General features: G+C 35.2%; 1 protein-coding gene across 1 annotated transcript in view; it reads right to left on the reverse strand.

Moving 5' to 3' along the window:
- Window positions 1-19,482, reverse strand: part of POU6F2 (POU class 6 homeobox 2) — a 308,911-nt gene that overhangs the window by 240,571 nt on the left and 48,858 nt on the right. The window contains exon 2 of the mRNA XM_054644613.2: window positions 7,357-7,528. Coding sequence (XP_054500588.1) covers window positions 7,357-7,528 — 172 coding nt within the window. The remainder of the gene's footprint in view (window positions 1-7,356; window positions 7,529-19,482) is intronic.

Genomic DNA, 19,482 nt, shown 5'->3' on the forward strand with positions numbered 1-19,482 from the left:
ATAAAAGGGCTTCTGAGAGCATCAAAGCAGTATCACAACATAAAGCAGGACATGTCACAATACAAATCTTTCTTTGTTTCATACTGATATTGATTTTGATTTTTAGATGGTGGAAAAAGAGAAAAGCAAGACTTTGTGGTTTAAAAATACCAAGCTATTTACATGAAAAAATAATATTCCTGATGAAACCTGCAAATTATGACACATTTAATTTTATACTGGTTTTGTCCCTGTTTAGCATTAATTTTCTCATTTCATCATTCAAATGTAGCTGCTACCTCCAAGTTTGTCAGAAATATTTTTGTAACTCACAAAATAATGTTATTTTGTAAGTACTAATGGTAGTACTAGTGGTAGTCATGTGAAAAGTGAGAAAACAAACCATTTGTGGAAGAAACCTTAATATAATGAATATGTGATTAAATCAAAGTATAAAAGTCCAAAAAGCTGATGTTCCCATCCTTTGACCATCTCTCTCCCCAAAAAGGGACCATAGATGGTGGATCCAGCAGAAGAAACGGTTTCACAAGGAAAAAGAATTAAAACAAAGAAAAACCTACAAATGACAAGAAAAAAAAAAAAAACCTAGGAAGACAACACAAGGAAAACCAAGTGCTACACAGGATATTAAAGAGAAAAATGATCCACAGGAGAATGGCAACTGTTACTATGAGCTTCCTACAGCTACCTCTGCCTTTAGATATTTTTAAAAAATTTATTAACCTGACAGCAGGAAACTTTATACAGATTGCCCTGACAGGGTGCCAGTTTGGTATAAGCACTTGCTGCCTCTTTGTTTAGCATAAGGAAATCCAGAGAGGTGTTAAGTGGAGCCATGTGTACATTTGGGCAAATCTAACTTTGCTGCCATCTGCCTCACCTGCACATTCCTACGGAGAACTTGATTAATCATGTGAAGTCCAATCGAAACATACCATTATCCTTCCTTTTTACATTTGCTTCCTTTTTAAATGTGCAAGTGTCTGATCTATTATTAATCTCAAAACACAAACTGGCAAGGATCTCAATCAAAGAATCTAACAGTTCTTTCACAAATTACCTGTTTATTGTCTAGTAGCCAGCACGTCCCCTTTGAAACAGCCAGCCATTTATGTTGCTTTTAAACAAGTGTGTTGCTATTTTTATAACTTCAGAGAGAAGAAAGATTAATTAAAATTAACCTTTTGTCATTCGGTCATACCAATTACATACTAGGATTTAATTGGTTTTTCCTTCCCTCTCTAATGTTAGTTGTTCTATGTATAAATACAGAAAATGAGACTTCAAGACTCATTTAAAAACACATAGCGTACACTTTAAAAAAAACCCACTATTAACTTAAACTTACTTGAGTATAAGTTTTTTATTTGTTTTTTATTAAAATGGTCTGTCTTTGTCACAATTCAGGGACAGCTACAAGACTCCTCTTTATTTCCATACAAGCAGGACAATTTATTAGTGGGGCTGCAATACCTGTCCTTCATCAGCCCAATATTGCTTTCATCAAAGGCTAAGTGACTAAAACTCTGGTCTCCTCAGAGCTGGAACATATGTGCTAGCACCAGTACCACCACAGCCTGAGCTACCTGCAATACCTAAGCACAGCAGGAAAGCTAAGCTGAGGATGGATTTTCTACCTTACCATTCCATCATGCTTTGTGTTTAAATAGTCATAACATCTGTTTTGGTTTTAATGGGCTTTTATTCCTTATTCACAAGTACATGTCCCACTGACAGAGTAAGAATTCTGCCAAGAACTCAGACAAAAGCATTATTCAGAGTAATTCAAGTCCCTGTTTGCAAATATTTATTTAAAAATGTTCATGTAAAATATATCCTTCAGAAATAACAATCAATCACATAGTCAAACCTCTGGGTTCTTTAAAAACTTACTCATTGTTTAAGCAAGACATCAATAAATTTTACAAAATGAATTTATAAGACTGTATGATGACTCAGTCCTGTAAACATGCCACCCATTAATGTTTCTCATTGACACAGTCTTTGTAATTAAATAGGGCTCCTAATCCACAGATTATTTGCTTTAAGGAAAGTATCACACATTCAAGCACTAACAGGATCAGTTCTATGGCATGGATAACTGATAGTGTCTTAGAACAAAACACCCACAATGTGGAAATTAAGGAATAAAATTATGTGAAGAGACAAGAATCTTTACATGCAGACCAAACATATTTCAGGTGTTATGTCTGAGGCCTCTAAAAGAAGGAAGGAAGATAGGAAGAACCTTCCTATCAGAACAGAAATATTCACTAGCACTTTAAAATGCATCAAGAGCAACAAATACACATTGCCTTCTTCCACTGAAATTACCAAACCTTAGCAAAGTGTTCCTGATGGGCAGAGATCTTATAGGCCTTTAAAATTTGAGGCTATAACCAAACCACTGAGAATCATCCTTAAATAGACTGATGAAAGGAAAGCTCATAGTCTGAAGGCCCCCACAGGCTAGATATACTGTTAAGGATGATAATGTCAGCTTCCTCACAGCAACCTGGCAATGACCTCTGCTCTGACCTGCAGAGACCACTGTCTCAAGAGGTAAAAGACAGTCCTTTATCCTTTGTAACTGAAATTATTCCAGTCCCATAAATTCTAATCAAGTCAACTCCAATTAAAAAAAAATATATATATAACATATGTTTCTTTAAAGACTAGTGCAAGGGAACTACTAGCAATCCATAATCAGCCAGAAACAATTTCTACCTTGTTTCTATGCAGCATATACATGTATGGTTATATAGAAGGACGCACACAGTTCTGAAACACAGGTAACAATGTGGGAAAGGAAAATAAAATACCAAAGCCAATGCAGAGGTTTGAAAATAAAAACTTGTTTATTTAAATGCATGCAGATTCATTTAACTCCCATATCCCCACTCCATATTTCAAGCATACACAGCATTATGAAAAGATCAAAAGCCCACTAATGAACCAAAGAAAACCACAGTCATCAGATCCAGCACAAGAAACTTAAGATTTCATTTCACTGGAACAAAACCTTGCCAGCAAAGAAAAAAAAAAAAATATTAGCAGCCAATTTTTTTTTTCCTGTCCTGCAATAATTAAATAGGAAACACTTCTGCTCCAAAATTAGGGGCTTGGTATTGCCCTCACTATATACTTACAGCTTTATTTATTTTTAGATTCATAGAACTACAGACTGAATCTCAAAGAATAACTTTTTATCCTACAGTAAAATTACCTTAATATGCAAGTCAAGTGCATGCACTCCCAGCTTCCCCCCCCCCCCCCCCATCATCTAATTATGTCACAAATTGCCTTCAATTAAGCATTAATTAAGGACTAGATCTAACTCCAGGAAAGTCAGCCTTAGTCCACAGGGGGTTTTGATGCTTGGATCAGCCACTTCATTCTTGGGATTTTTTTACCCTACTGAGAATTTTATATACAACATACCCTTGGTGTCTATACCAACTTTTGAATCTCAACAATTTATCACACAGCTAAACATGATGGGTGCTTTTTTTCCTTCTAAGATTTATTTTTCAGAGCAATACTTCATAATTTATACTAGAATTGTTTGAAAATACAGTAAAAAATGACAAGTAGGAATAGTTAAGTTAGGATCAAATACCAATATGTTTATTCAAGTGAAACTGCTACTTAACATTAAGAAAAGCTTTCTCTAGGAAGACTGGTGGCATTTGGCCTGGGCTAGTATTTTGAAGGATATTGCAGAGTAAGACAAGTTGATCTGAAAATGACACTGCCAGAAAAGTCAAGAGCCATACTCAGTTTCTATGTTACTTAATTAGATTCTATGGTTAAAATAGGAGCTATTACTTCACAAATATTTTTAAAATAAATAGCTCACCACAATATCTCTTACAAAGCAACTTCACCTCATAGTGGGATTTCTGTAACCAAAACAGTGTAACTGTGTTAACCCACATTTCAAAACTGTATTTTTGAAGTAATGAGTTTCAGGACTAATTCCTTTACCAACATTTTGCACCTAATTTTTGATGACTTTCTCTACTTTTTTCTGGTTTCAGTATCAAAAGTCTTTGGCATGAAGTATGCAAATTCAAAAGAGTCCACTGATATAAAAGCACAAGTAGAGGAATACAGACTCCTGGACTATGGGACAGCATTTTCTTTCAAAGAGAAACAAATTCTAAAAATGAAAAAAAAAAAAAAATCACCACCACCAGGAGAAAACAAGCCAGCAAACAACAGAAACCCCTCTAATCATAGCAACTCCTGTCCTTACCCACAGGGAACAGCTGCAACACAGTGACAAAGTGCATCTACCCAGACACCTGTACACCAATTTCAGGTGGAAGCTATTTCAAGTTGTCAGGAACTTATGCTTAATGCTGGTATTTCTGAGACTTAAAATGCTGCAGCATTCATCCACTTTATTACTGATAGCAAATAAGAGAAACCCATAAGAGAAACAAAAGTTTAGTGCCTCTCTTAAAAAATAAATACAATTAGTTGTGCTCCTGCCCTTTCCTCACTGGCCGCAGGGACTGTTACTGAAAAGGTACCATTTTGACTGGTAACAAATACCCACTGTTTTTAACAAATGCAGTGAAATACCAGAACAAGAAAATTTGAGAATAAGCAGGTAAATTTTAGGAAAAGGTAAAGGTGAGAAAGGCAGGCCTTTGCAGAAATAAACTTATCCATCAAAAGAGGCTAAGCAGAATGTGTCTGGTAAAAGAAAAGAATGCTCTTCGCAGCTCATCGTTCAAGTCTGTTCATCTATATGAAAATAAGACTCATGAAATATTGCTAACATCAACAAAACACACAAATGCTGGTCATTCATTCCAACTAAACCACTACATGATTTTCACAAATCCTTAAAAAAAATGAAAAGCAGCAGTGTAGAAAAACTTTGTTCTCTAGGGACCTGTCTCCTCTTGACTTTCTAAAATGCTCCTCCCTCACCTGCTTAAGAGATTTGGGGAAAATTTTCACACAACATGTATTAATTGTTATATTTTAAAAAGATATTTATTATCTCTCATTACATGAAAGAAGGTTGAAGGAGAAAGTTGTCATTCTCTATGCCAACACCTGTCAATATGTTTATAATAATTTAACTTCAGACACTGCAAAGAAAAGTACGAAGTATGCATTCCTAACATGCTATTCATAACATTAAACAAAGAAAAAACTATAGGGTGGTGATGTTCCATGTTTATGTATCAGAGCTTTAACACAACTGCACTTGATAATTTTTAATGTTTACTGCAAATCTATCTTAAGGGATGCACTGTGATATAACATCTAATCATCTTTATTTTACATTGTCTCAATATGATCCTCAAAGGTATCAAAATTCCCCCACTATCACTTTTTTTTTGTTATAAAAGTTACTAAAATTAATTGACAAGGACTGTTGCTAATAGATCTGTAGTATCTGTCATAATTCTAACAAAACCTCAATAAATGGTACATAAGTTCATATCGAAGCAGCTGGACTATTTCACCTACTTTTGTTTACTTGGGAACATCTTTTTAGCAGTATAAGGATCAGACTAGCAAACATCTTACACTCACCAATAGAAAAAGCACAATATATGAATTTTTAGCTTTTTCACTTGTGCTTTTAGTGAGATAAATTATATTTTCAGCCCAGAAAGGAGCAAGATATGGTTACACATCATTTCTATATCACACACGACAACTCTAATGAAAGTGTCTGTGTATATTTCACTACCACTGTAGAACATCCAAATGACAAGGGCTCAAAAAATATCCTGCCTTTTATTAGAATACTTGCCTGATCAAAAAACAAACAGACATTTCACTATCCTGAAATAAAAGCTCATTTTTTGCTTTCTATATGCCTGGCTGTATTTAATAGAGGGAGCCTAAACATTTGAGCAAATAAAACATATAAACACAGCTGAAGATATTTATATTACTCTAGATAGCCTTTTGAATTTTAGACATTATAATTCTTTACTGGATAAAATGGGCTAAAATAATTATTATATGCTTTTTGAACATTCAAACTGCTAATGGAAATTATGTTTTCCATGGAAACAAAGATTACTAAGAGGGTGCTTAAAAATGGATAGGATATTCAGTAACAGTCATTACTGCAATCCAGAAATTAAATTTTAGGGGGTGTTTAATTATTATTTTTCCTGCATCTGTAGTGAAGTTATTTATTAAAACATTCTGTGCTGTATGTTTCAGTAATGTGTAAAGAATATTACAATATACAATTGCACGTGTTCTTTTGTTTTTAAAAAATATTGCAGCTCTTATTCTAAGGAAAATACTGAAATCTGAACACTGCTACAGATTTCCTTACAGATTATGAAATCAAAAGTTGAATCTTAGAAAATGGGCTCTCACCCCCTCTCCCTTAGAGCTGCATTCCCTTTAAACAAGACCTTTTTCCCTTTGACTTCCACCGATAGAATAATAAAAAATGAGTAAGTGCTCCATTTTATTAAGGTTTGTCTCAGGTCACAAATAGAAATAATTAAAAGGGACTTCTTCAGGAGTGTAGTCCTTCTAAACCCCAAATGTCACAATGTACCATACAGTGCTGCTACAGCTCAGACACCTATCAACATCTATCACTCAAGCACGCGCCTCAACAGCTCTGCTCCCTTTTCTGATTAGAGATCAGAGTTGCTTGAGTTGGCTTACAGGGTGTCATCCGTTTGAATGACAGATGTCTGTGTTGGAGTGCCACTCTTTCTGCTTTTGTTTTGATTGTGAAATGTTACACTTATCTGGCACAATTTAGACTATTCCAAAATGAATAAAAAATCAAAAGGTAATCTCTCTTTCCACAGGCTTGAGGAGGAATATTTAATTTCTAATTTAAATTCAAAAAACATTAGCTCCACGTGCAATACCCTTGCTAGGCTTTGTTAACTCAATATGAAGTGTTATGTACAAGAAACTTTCAGTTCTCTTCAGTCAGATTTATTTTTACTGTTAAAAAATTTTAACTTTGCAGTTTAATCAAGCCTCGGAAAAAGCTGGTAGCATGTGCAACACACCAGCACCTACCACAATAACTGTTAAAGTACTCCAAGAAAATTATACACACACACACAGACACAATTTTATGTTAGAGTCCATGTTTCAAAATATTCATAAAACATCTGCCACTTGCACTAAATACGTCCATTGTTAACAAAAGTTTTCAGGACTGATGCTGTCATTCTGGTAACCAGTGGCAATAGGAGCAGAGGACTCTGTGCCTGCATGCTCCAAGCTACTCTTTCCTACTTACAAGAAAATTGAGCAAAAAAAAAAAAAAAGAACAGGGGAAGATTGCTCTTCCGGACAACATGGTAGCAGTGAAATGAAATACCTAGGCAGACTTACCGAAGAGCTTGCTGGGAGTGTCCTCGCTGTCATTTGATTCCACAGGCGCAAGCAAGGGCTCATTCAGCTCGTTGTCTGAAGTAGCTGCCTTGTCCTCACCTCTCAACTCTGCATTCATTTCACTCCGCAGTGACAGCAAGGGCTTACTGACTTGTCCAGCTATCATTGGATCCTAGGATGGGGGAAAAAAAGAGTGAGGGGGAAAAAAAAGTGGCAGCTTTGGTGTGCGTATACTCTCTCTTCCACTCCCTCTCTCTCTCTCACACACACACATACACACACACTCTCTCTCTCTCTCTTATCTCTGGCTGCTCCTGCTGTTATTGCTGGCTGCAGTCAAGTGAAGAGCTATTACAGATCCAATGAGTTTTCCATTACTCCCCACCCTATTAAAGCTCAACTAGCATGTGAGAGATTCAGGATGCTTTGGAGAAAAACTTCTATGAAAGCAACATAACCAACACAGCTTTAATTGTGGGATGTGCTTTTTTTTGTGTGTATGTTTTTACACCTCACCCTGTCCTTAGCATAGTAAGAGAAGAAATTCCTATATGCTCCGATACCACAGAAGAGGAGCCCCCTGTGAGTGCTCCATAGTGATTTAAAGAGGCATCCTCAGCTGTATAACATTAACAAAATCAAATGCACAGTTTCTAGCATTACAGCTTTTCTATGAAAATACACAGCATCAAATAGCCATTTCATTACACACTTTTAAGAGATACAATTTTCTTCTAACTCTTCCTGTCATTGGGATACTATGCTCCAAAAGTCCATAAAGACACAAACACTGATGTTTCTTTTGAAAATAAAAACCACAGAAAACATTTTCTAGAAGATAAAATTAGGGAAGATACTTACACATACAGTTTGCAATTATTCTTGTGTTTGCACCATTATATGCCCCATACAACATTACACATATGTACACATCTAAATTTTTTCTTGATGATCAGAATCTGTTTTATCTTCTGCTCATTGAGGATATTTGGGTGTCAGGCATTATTTCCAAGCACACTCAGTTATTCCGTTTGCAAAATAATAAGCATAATATCATGACAGCACAGAAACCAGAGAAAAAAAAACTAAGAAAAAGAGCAAGTGACCTTGTTGATCTCTCTAGCAGCTATTTATTGCAAAGTTCATGCCTAAATGGTTCTTATGCAGAGAACAGGTGACCAGCGAGCAAGTAGGTTGGCTAGCATGTTCCCTCTGTCCCGTCCTCACATTGGTCGATGTTCGCCTGTGGGTTTTTTAATGTATTCATGTCTGAAAAGTGAATTTGATATGACACATGATAATCTATGAAAATGTTAATCAATACAAATAGTTTAAACTGTCATCAAATGCTCTTCTTTAGTCAATACTCATACTGCCGAAAACAATGTCACTGTCACCAGGGCTCAATTTGCACAGCACTTAAATATTGGACTCTGTGCATCAATGCACTCCTCTTCAAATACTGTAGGTAAACACATTTTCTCCCTATTTAAGGCTGAAGCACTCAGCACGCATTTAGTTGAGCCGAATCCTCCCTTTTGAATACCTTGATAGGTCCACTGGAGGGCAAAATTAATACTTAATTGAATCTCACAGTCATCAAAATAATCAATACTTTTTTATTATTTATTCTTTACAGTCTGTTGACTGTTTCAAACCTCTGAGGGAATGGTGGAAAGGATTCATGGCTTTGAAACACTGTCATTTAACAAGGTAATTTTCAGTGGGGCATTAGGGGTTGTGAAACATATAATAAAACAAAAATGGAGGCTTATAATAGGAAGAAAGAAAAGAATTATATTTCTGCCATCTAACAAAACAGGATAAATAAAAAAAGCAAGTGCAAGCAGGAGAGGGAGAAAGGAGGGGGAGAGGGAAAGAAAGACTGGCTTTTGAAGGGTTTTATCATATCAAGAGCAGAGCTGAGCTTTCATAATGCTGACATTTCTCATTCTGACAATCCTAAACAAGTGGAAAGGATGAGATCGCAGATATCATCTTTCATCACATTCCCCAGCTTAAGAACCAACATGACAGCTTCTCTTCCCTTTACACTGTTAATTACTAAATAAAATACTGCTCTCTGTCAGCATTAGATTATTGCAGATAGCAACCACAAACATTACTCCATTGTTTTGGTTTTGCCTTTTTTTATACCAGTGATACCTACCTTGAACTCTTCAGAAAATAAATTAGGCTTGTGTCTACATATTGTAAATACATGAAACATAATCAATTTAATCAATTTGGTCAATCCATGTTATTGTCAGGCTAAATTGCTGGCAATTTATTAACATTTCATTTACTGTATTAGGCAGCAACAACCTGAACATTTCTTAGATGTTTCTGGAGAGGAAACAAAAACCAACAGATTCCTTTTGCAGACACTGTAAAAAACTCAGAGTTGTTTTGCCTCATACTCATAGTGCACTATGGACAGTCATTTACTGAGGCAAAAAATTTGTTTGCTTTCATATACTAAATAATGTATTTTAGCGGGTTTTGCAGCTAAAGGTCATTGTGAACACAAACAGCATTGTTTCAGTCTGTGCTGCTTCTCTCAGTTTCAGCTACTCAAAACTAACATCAAGATTAGTTACTAACATCCCTAACAAATGTGAATCAGGACAAAGTTTGGGGAGGGAACTAATCATGTCCACAGGGAAAAACTCCTGATCTGAGGACTAACAGCAATTTAATGGATTTAACGGAATCTGTGGAATTCTAGATTAAGTCTAAGTTGCCAGATTCTGAAACTGAATGTATGAAAAATGGGAGGAAGAATAATGTGGGAAGTGTGACAGTGCTAGGAGAAACCTCAGCCCTTCGATGACAGTGAATTCACAGCAACTTCAACAGAGCCAGGATTTTATTTGTTATGTATATCAATAATTCGGCCTCATCTGGAGTACTTTGTTCATTTCTGGTTAGCCCATCAAAGAAATATACATCAGAAAAAGGTGCAGTAAAAATGATAAACCGATCGAAAGGACTGGAAGTGCTTACAGAAAAGTGTGACTAAGAATGAGCATGATCAAAGGATACAAGAAAATAAACAGCAGAGAGAAAATGTAGATCAGAAACTATTCACCCTAACTCATCTGAGGAGAAAAGGTGAATCCACTGAAATGGGAAAAAGTCATAAATCTAATAATAATAAATTATATTTTTCCAAACAGTGGGTGGTGGAAAATCTGTTGAACTCATTGCTGCAAGGTATCACTGAGACCTGCACAGCAGTAAACATCAACATAGTCACTCACATGGCTGGGCATACTCTTAGCAGTGAATTTAAAACAGCTTTGCAAACACATAGGCAAGGACTATAAAAAGTGAATTAACATAAACTGCTGCCCCCTCCCTTGGGCAGCACAAGACCTGTAGTTAGCCCCCAGCGTAGCTCTCTCTGTCAGGTGGTAAATGAACGACAACTTTCTCTATAAGCAGACAGATTAGATGGTCTCCAAATTTCTAGTCTACAAGAAGACTAAATAAATCATTTAAATGACGACTTAAGGAAAGGTATGTTTCCTTGAAAAACATATTAGAAATTGGACATTTTTAAACTTCGGGTTATGTTCAGGCCTTCAATTGCTTTCTGTGCCTAAAAACATTCTGTTCTGCAGTGAATTATGCATGATTAAAGACTATTGTTTTTGCAAAACACATAATAAATTGTAATTCTAGTGCACAGCAAGTGGCCTTGTCCGCAAAATCCCTTGGTGATCAAAGGGCTTTTTCCTATATTTCCTAATGGCCTCCCTACAAAAAAATCTGGAGTAGTTGCTATGACAGCTGCAGGCCCAGAAGCCCTCTCCTCTTCTTTTGCTCGCCTACAAGTCCATCCCAGAGAGGACCCACAACACTGGAGAGGATGAATTGAGGCAAGGAATTGTGTATATATCTTTAGTAGCAAATACTGTCAGGGTCTGTTCTTCTGCTCTGGATGTCTGTGGGCTTGACACTCAGCATTTGCTTTTTGGAAGGTGCTATAGGTCAGATTACACTTTGCACTGTAACAAAGGCTCTTATGTTCACTGACAGCCACACAAAAGTTTCAGCTTTTCATATGCAAAACTGAAAAGTCTAAGAATGCTTAAAACCAGCAAGATGAATTTTGTCAAAAGGCTTTATATGCTTTAAGTAAGAGGCAAAGGCACATAATGCTTCAGAATTTCAGGGTTCAAGTTTTGAGAGAACTAAGGAATCACAATCCTCTTATTCAAAAGATAACTGTATACACCACACATGTAGTGACAAATTATACACACATCTCTTGCAGACACTCATATAACTTGTCATCTATTTCTTGCCCAACCAGCACTAGTACTTCCAGACTTGCCTGTTTCCTATGAGATCTCCCTGACAGCTTTGTGCTGCAAGTGGTCCTCCCTGCTGTGTGTCTCCCTTAAGGGGTGGCTTATACCTGCTGTAATTTAGTTACAATATCTGCTACACCACTTTTCAGCTCTACCACTCCCTGATGGCTTAAACTGGCTGTTGGGCTTAATTTAATAGTAAAAATCCTGTGAATTTGCAAATGCAAATTACTGTTCTGGTAACACACCCTCTTCTAAAAGCTAAAACCTTTACTTTTTTCTTATCTAAAGGACTGTACAAAGTACAGGACAACATTTTATCACTGTGTAAAAGCTTTGCCTTTGCACTTTAAGGGTAAAGGTGCAGTTTCCAAGCAAAACTATTTAATAATCAAAGACAGCTTTTAAAAGAAACTGTATAGAGTTTGTGTCAAACATGCCCTAGGCAGAAGTCTAAAAATGAATTACTTTCTTCCTTAATGTAGAACTTGGGTGATAATAGAGCTTCATAAAGGCTTCATGTACTGATTTAGCCAGTGGTCTAAATTTTGTACTTACTGCACCATAAACATTGTTGCTCTGAATGTAATTACTTTCTAAATTCTAGTTCAGAGAAAAAGTAAGATCCTCTGTTTTCCTTTTTATTTTGCCCTTATTTTGAAGTTAATTTGCCGACTTATTTCCGCCCTACCGTAGAAGTATTAGAAATCAATTTTCTGCTTTTCTTCAAAACATGAAATAAATCCTGCCCAAACCCCCACCCCCAATCATGATATTGCACAGACTTCAGTTTGGGACATACACAATGAGTTTGTTTGAGAGCAAACACAAAAATTCTACTAATAAACATAAAATTTGTGCTTTATAATTACTTATTATTCCAATGACTGCTCTAAAAATTTATCCAAATTGTAGCTTTTAAATTTTTTTAATCAAGATAGAGCACAATCACAAACTTGGATAAAACTGTTCTAAGATGTACCTTAGCTTAGTTTTTGTGTGAGGAATACATTAACAAGACTTTACTGGAAAAGGATTGGATTTCTTTTTTTTGGTAAATGCCAGTGAAATTTAGGATTACCTCCTCCCTTGGTCTTCTTATGAAGAAGTTTTTTTCCTTCATCTTATTGCTTCTAGAGCTATTAATTTTTTTTCCATAAATAAAGGTCTCTTACAGACAACCTTCTTTGATTCTTTCTTCTTTTAACATTGTTTTATCTGCTGTCACTAATGTGCTGATATTTCCATCCCAATCTATCCACAGACTGGTTTATGCAAACTACTTTGAATCAACCTTTTGTCCCCTGCTAGCCTCTGACCATTTCTACCTGCTGGCTCTTATTTCCCTGGAAAAGTTTCAGGGAAAAAACTCATTTTCTTCACAGCCACCTCTACCACCACCTTTAGATGGATGTTTATGAGCAAAACAAACAAGCTGATACATGATCATTGATCTCTCATCACTACTTTGATCTTGAACCTCTATCTACATATGTATGTTTCTTACCTATATTATTCATATTCAGCTTACTAAAATCTTCTCTCTGTGTTACCTCTCCTTTCTCTTAGAGCAAAAAAACTGATATGTCATCAGCTCATCTCACTCAATATGAATATTGTCCCCCAAAACAGACTGGATTTTTTTTCAGCTAGAATTTTATTTATTCCCCTCATTAAATTCTCTGTAGCAGAAAAAGAAAGTTCTTCTTTTCTCCCTTTTCTCAATACTAGTGTGGCTTTGGACATTTTGTTTTTCCGATGATATTCATTTTCACATGTTCATAGTATAACTAATTAACAAGTCAGTACTTAGTTATACACATTTTACTAATAAAACTGAACTATAAAAATTTAATTTGGAAAGTCAGAAAAACTATCACTGCCCATGCTGCTCTCTTTCACAGAAATATTCTTCTCAAGTTAAGCAGAAATTTTAAGACTGTCTCCTTCATTTATTTACTTAATTTTAAGTTCTTAGGAAATTGAAATCGTTCCTGCTAATTAGAATAACACAGATCTGACTGAAAAAACAAGATTTACAGAAACTTACAAAGCTTTTAATTGTGGCTGCATGAATCTTAAAATAGAATTATTTTAATTTCTTTTTTAAATTAAATTTTAAGTGGCAATGTCCCTTGATTTGCTGTGCCTTGAGATTGAGGTACTACAATGTGTTTTCAAATCATACCAAAAAAATCTCTCACTAAACTTTTTTCCCCCTATTTCACTATTTTCCCAAATGATACTATTGCACATATTCTTACACCTATTAAGATCAAGATGAAAGGTTCACAAGAGAATTTCAATTTGCTAATCAGGCTGCTAATCAGCTAGAGGCTGCAGGGAATAGGCACACAGAAGCTGCCTCATAGTAAATAGCTAGATGAACATTTATATTACAATCAGTTTGGTTTGTTCCTCTAAATGTACCCCAGCAATCATGCTGCAATCTCCAAAAAAGGAAAGAAAGGCAAAGAATGTTGGTTTTACCATAGAAAAAGTAAGGAAAATAATTCATTGTAGGAGACATCTGCACCTCTGGTCCAGAAAAGCCATTTCTTGATCCTGCTGGCAAAGAAATGTGCACTAATGAATCCATACCTTGTGTTTTTCCTGACACACATGACACTTAGGGATCACTAATGCCAGAGTACAGACAGCACAGAAGCTTTACTCTAAATGTTGCTTTAAAGCCTTAAAAGTGGACCTTAATGCTTCTGATACAATTATTAGTCTGATTTAAGGATCATCGTGCTCTTCTTGTTACAAGAACTCTTGTTTATAATTTTGTACCAATATGAAGCTATTAAAAACTTTCTTCTATTAATTAGATAACAAGAGTTTTAATTTTGGCCTTGGTCTAATTATAATGATTCCACATTGCCTTACTGGAAAAGAGCTTGTCTATCTGTGGACATGTAGGAAAAGTTTGTATGCATACACAGGTCAAGAGACAAGAGAAACTACTATTCTGGGAAGCTACCACACTCCTCAAAACACGTGATAGACAATAGCACACAGTCACTAGTAGAAATAACAAGTCCTGAGAGTAGTGAGAGAAATCAGCCTTCTTCTAGTTAAAGATTCTTGGAGTTACACAAAACCTGACCCATTTTTTTGAAAGCAGACAATCAGGCCCTAGAGATCAGGATAGGGCAAAGGCAAAACAGGCAATTTTGACCGGGAACAACATGGTGGGATAAGCCTTCAATAGATTTTTCCTACTCATTTCATAGAATCGTTTAGGTTGGAAAGGACCTTTAAAATCATCAAACCAAGAGATTTTTTACTCTTCTTTCATCTGGTTTCCTGAAAGAACGAGATGCTGTAGGAGAACAATTAAATCTCAAATTAGAAGATGGTCCTATCAGGAGTAAGACTTAGGCTCTTTCTTCATGTGAGTAATGGAGAATTCCCAATGCTCTGTCAATTCTATTCTGAAGGAGCCATGTCAAGCATAAGAAAACATCCAGAAAATTTCAAGCATGAAAGAATAACTAAAATTTTTGTACTGTGGGGCCATCTTAACAGAAGACTTGGAAAAAATTTAGTATGAAGAGGAAAGCATTGTCTTCCATAAAAAAAAAAGGCAAAACAAAACAAAAAATTCTATAAAGGTATTCATTCATTACTCTTATGGAAAAAATACCATTCTACCCTAATGTAATACATTAGGTGTCTAATTGATCCCTGCTATAAAAAAAACCCCAACCTTCTTGTTCACCCTGAAAATTATTTAATGTGGTGGTGTTTTAGTCTCCACACTGAGAAGACATGAACCTGTATATCAAATTACAAGTGCTCTTTCATAAGCCTGCCAGTTTTATAACTTGTCTTTTTTCTTGTTTAATATTTGCTCAGTTTCTATTTTGAATAACCCTTAAAAACAAGGCCTCTCTTTCCAGATGATAATGCTACATGCATTAAAAGATCCTTCTAGAACCTACAGTATGCTCTTATCATCATAATCCTTCTGGTCTCCATGAGAAGAGGCCATAACCTCTTTGAAATTAAGAAACACAATAAAATACACCATGGCATAGTTGAGTTAGTCTTCCCAAGGTGTAAAATTTCTTACTAGGATTTCTACCAAAAGCAGTCAAATGATAATAAGTTGGCCTAACCAGAAATTTAGATATGGTATTATATGCAGTTTGTCTATATTTTCATTTTTCAGGCTCTGTCAACCATGCATATGCTAGAAATTATTTTGGGTGAAAAAAAAATCAAAGCCAAAATTCAGCTAAAATTGCTTTCTTTTAAAAATCAGCACATCCAGAATCACACCAAAACCAAACTTACAATAGGTTTTGAATGTTGTTTGGTTATGAAAGAGAAACTTGTCCAGGCTGCATAGAAGGGTCTCAGAGTGATTGAAAGAAGCTCTCCTCTTAGTTAAACAAAAATTTAATTTTACATAACATGTCAGGATTTTCATGATGTAAAACAAAGAAACCATTAACTTGAATTTTTCACAATCAGAGCACAGGTTAAACAGTAACCCAGCTCAGTGGTTAATTCAATTACTTGCATTTGGTCTAGGAAGACACAAATCAAGATTCATCTACAGTCAGCCCTGGACTTGGCTACATGAGGAAAGTGACTTCCTATTTCAATATGGATCTCTTCCTTAGCTCTCACCAGAAATCCTCTCAAACAGCCACAATGTAGCACCTTCAAAAGAAACTTTATTGAAATGGTACAAATCCCTTACAGTGCAATGAAGCAACATTTTCTAGTGAGAACTTTTTCCTGAAGATTTTTAAAGTAATATTACTTTAGCTCCAGTTTCATCCAGGTTTTTAATTGAATTCTACTTTTAAAATTGTTATAATTTATAATACAATACATGGTAATAACCTAGACCAGTTTGTAAGTTCAGTATCTATTTTTTGCAAATCTTTTAAAATCCTTTACAAATACAGTTAAAACACTGAAACAAATCATATGAAGCAAATCGTGATTTCACCAGAATATCACAAGCAAAAATTGATGAAAATTCTTCAATCCAAAATTGTTACTTTTTATCTTGAAGCAAGTCTGTTTTAACTTCTACTTGCTAAACAAGAGCAACATCTTCCCAAATCTGAATCCAAACTTAGCATAGCTCAACCTCAATTATATATATTATGTGTTAGTAAGTTAGTCTGCTCTTCATGGAGTATTTCATAATACAGCACATTTGAATTTCAGTGACAAGTATGGGAAATTATTTCTTTTCTGGTATTTCTACTCATATCATACTTTCTAGAGGTGGAGCTGCAGATTTTCTTTTATCTACTCTAAGCATAGAATAGAAAAGCAATGATGCCCATCTTTTGAAGAAACAGAAAGCCTCTCCTGATCTGAGGCTCACAGACTAAAATGTTATTTTCTCGTTTCCAGATACTAGAAAATGCACTGCAGCTTCCAGGTTAGGAGGAAGAATCCCAAATAGTTTTCCTATCGTTCTTCTATGTTGAAATAATATGACAACAAAACCTGCTGCTACAGCTGCTAAACATACTTAATGATGCCACAAATACTGCAGATCAATAATGCAATGCTTTTTATATTTCCCAAGCCTTTCTCATTGATGAATGAGTGCAATTGTTTTTTTAATCATTAAAAAGATCTTCAGGGTTGCTTTTGTTCATACCAGGTCTTCATCAACACCTGGGTACCATATATTTATTTTCATATTGTACATGACAACATATTAATTTCTAATTAAATGTATTACTAATTTAACGTGCCTTCAACTATCACACAGCTTCATATTTCTAATGTAATTTGCATAAGGACTTAAAGAACTTGAAGCCCAAAGGGTGCTTCACCTTTTTATAACTGGTCTTAATATGCTGGAAGTTGCAGGTATACTTATAAACCCCCCAAGGTAGGGAGTGTCACCTAAGGTAGGTAGGATGTGTCACACACCACACACAGCAACAGTATTATGTGTTGGACATATGGGAGGATCTCTCCAATACAAAGCAGTTTTTCTGTTTAATGCTTTACGACAGGAAAACAGCAGAATATTTACCAATCATTTTAGCTGCAACTACGGTAACTGGATTATCAATAAACAATGAATGAAGAATTTCCCAGATCTGCTGATATTTTCTTACATGAACAGTCCTGTTCTTTATTAGATACTGTCTGGCTGGGGGAATTTTTGGCGGGTTTGTTGCTCTTTTAACAAAAAAAATTTGCCATACAATAATTTGCCATTGGCTTCCTATCGTTTCATGAGGAAACTCCTTTGAAACAAACAATATTTTAAGGAAGGAAAAATCAAATCAGAGAGTAAGTTGAAACATGCAACTATAGCAACACATTGCTGCTAACACCTGGTTTTTGCAAACTGGCCAACATCACTGGGATGATCAGTTTCACTCTAAAAGAGTAACTATCACTGCTCTGCTCAGAGAACAGTCACAAGTGCTGTTGATTTCCTTCTGTTTTAACAGGAGAAAAATATTTCCAAAGATCCTATTATTGTTTATGACATGTATGTCTAATGTATCAATACATATGCATGTAAATATTACATATATTAAAAAGTTTTTAACAGGCCTGACTCCTTCCCAATTAAGTCTTTTGAATTGCTGCCACCTGCTTCAACAGGGACAAAAACATACTCAATTCTCCTAGTGAAAAATCACTGAGATCTATTTAAGAGCACTGATTTTCTCGTCATTGAAATCCATAACAAGATATCAATAGGTATCCCTAAATGTAGTTTAGTTATTTTAAAAAAAATTAGGACAACATAATCTCATAATACTATTTGTCTCAAATTACTTTTTAACCTATAACAAACTTTATGTTTTTTTAAAAACAACCAATAAATATCATTTTTGAAAATAAAAGTTTCCTTAAATTATTATTTAAAAACATGGCATAATTTACACTTTTTTCCCCTTTTGTTTATATGCTCAACCCATGCACAAATACGCAGATCATTACTATAACTGCTTTGGTAACATTAGCATCCCAAAGATTAATAGTAATAAGCCATTAATAACTTCAGAGTGATTAAAACTACAAAAATAGAGCAATAAAATGCAGAATATGAGTTTTGATCACAATCTCACAATTTTTGTTCATTATAAATTATTTTCATGTGTCAGTCCAAATGGAAATTGATACTGTGTGTTTGGAATTTATATTTGAAGAAAGTATCCTTGCTTTGTACTTAAAGGAAAAGTTAATTCCTATGTCCATATTTATCATTAGTTTTCTGAACCTAGAAACTACATGTATTTATAGTTTGCAATATGCAAAACCAAAGAGCCACTTGGGATTCCTGCAGCAAGCCTGAGTATACTAGCACAGCTGCAAGATCATTCAGTCTTCAAACCACCTTTGACCTTTCTGTTAGTCCTCTTATAACAAAAAAATAGTCTTTCCTTTGTGGAAGAGGAAGTTTGCCATGGGATGCTTGTAATAGGAGGCCTGGCCTCTTGGAGGCTCAGTTTTGCCACTGAAGCATTGCCAGGGAAGTCACCTAATCCCTATAGATTTTTTTAACCAATTTGCAAAGGAGAGAGCAGGGCAAGAGTGTCTATTTGGACTTTAAAGCCTTTCTGTAAAAATTTGCATAAATAATCTACCCTATCCCCACAGAGTCTTTACTGAATTCTTTCTTGCTCAATGCTTTTCTAAGGTTTAATAATATCTAACTTAGAGTTTCATGAAAACTAACTTTCCTTAAACTACACTCACAAACTTTTAATTATATTTACTGCTACGACAATTTTCAGTATATTTAAGTGGACCATTAATAATTTCATCAATTTATTCCTTTTGTTAACCTACTCCTTTA

Source organism: Agelaius phoeniceus, chromosome 1 (genome assembly GCF_051311805.1).
Source record: "Agelaius phoeniceus isolate bAgePho1 chromosome 1, bAgePho1.hap1, whole genome shotgun sequence".
In the NCBI taxonomy this organism is placed as follows: Eukaryota; Metazoa; Chordata; class Aves; order Passeriformes; family Icteridae; genus Agelaius; species Agelaius phoeniceus.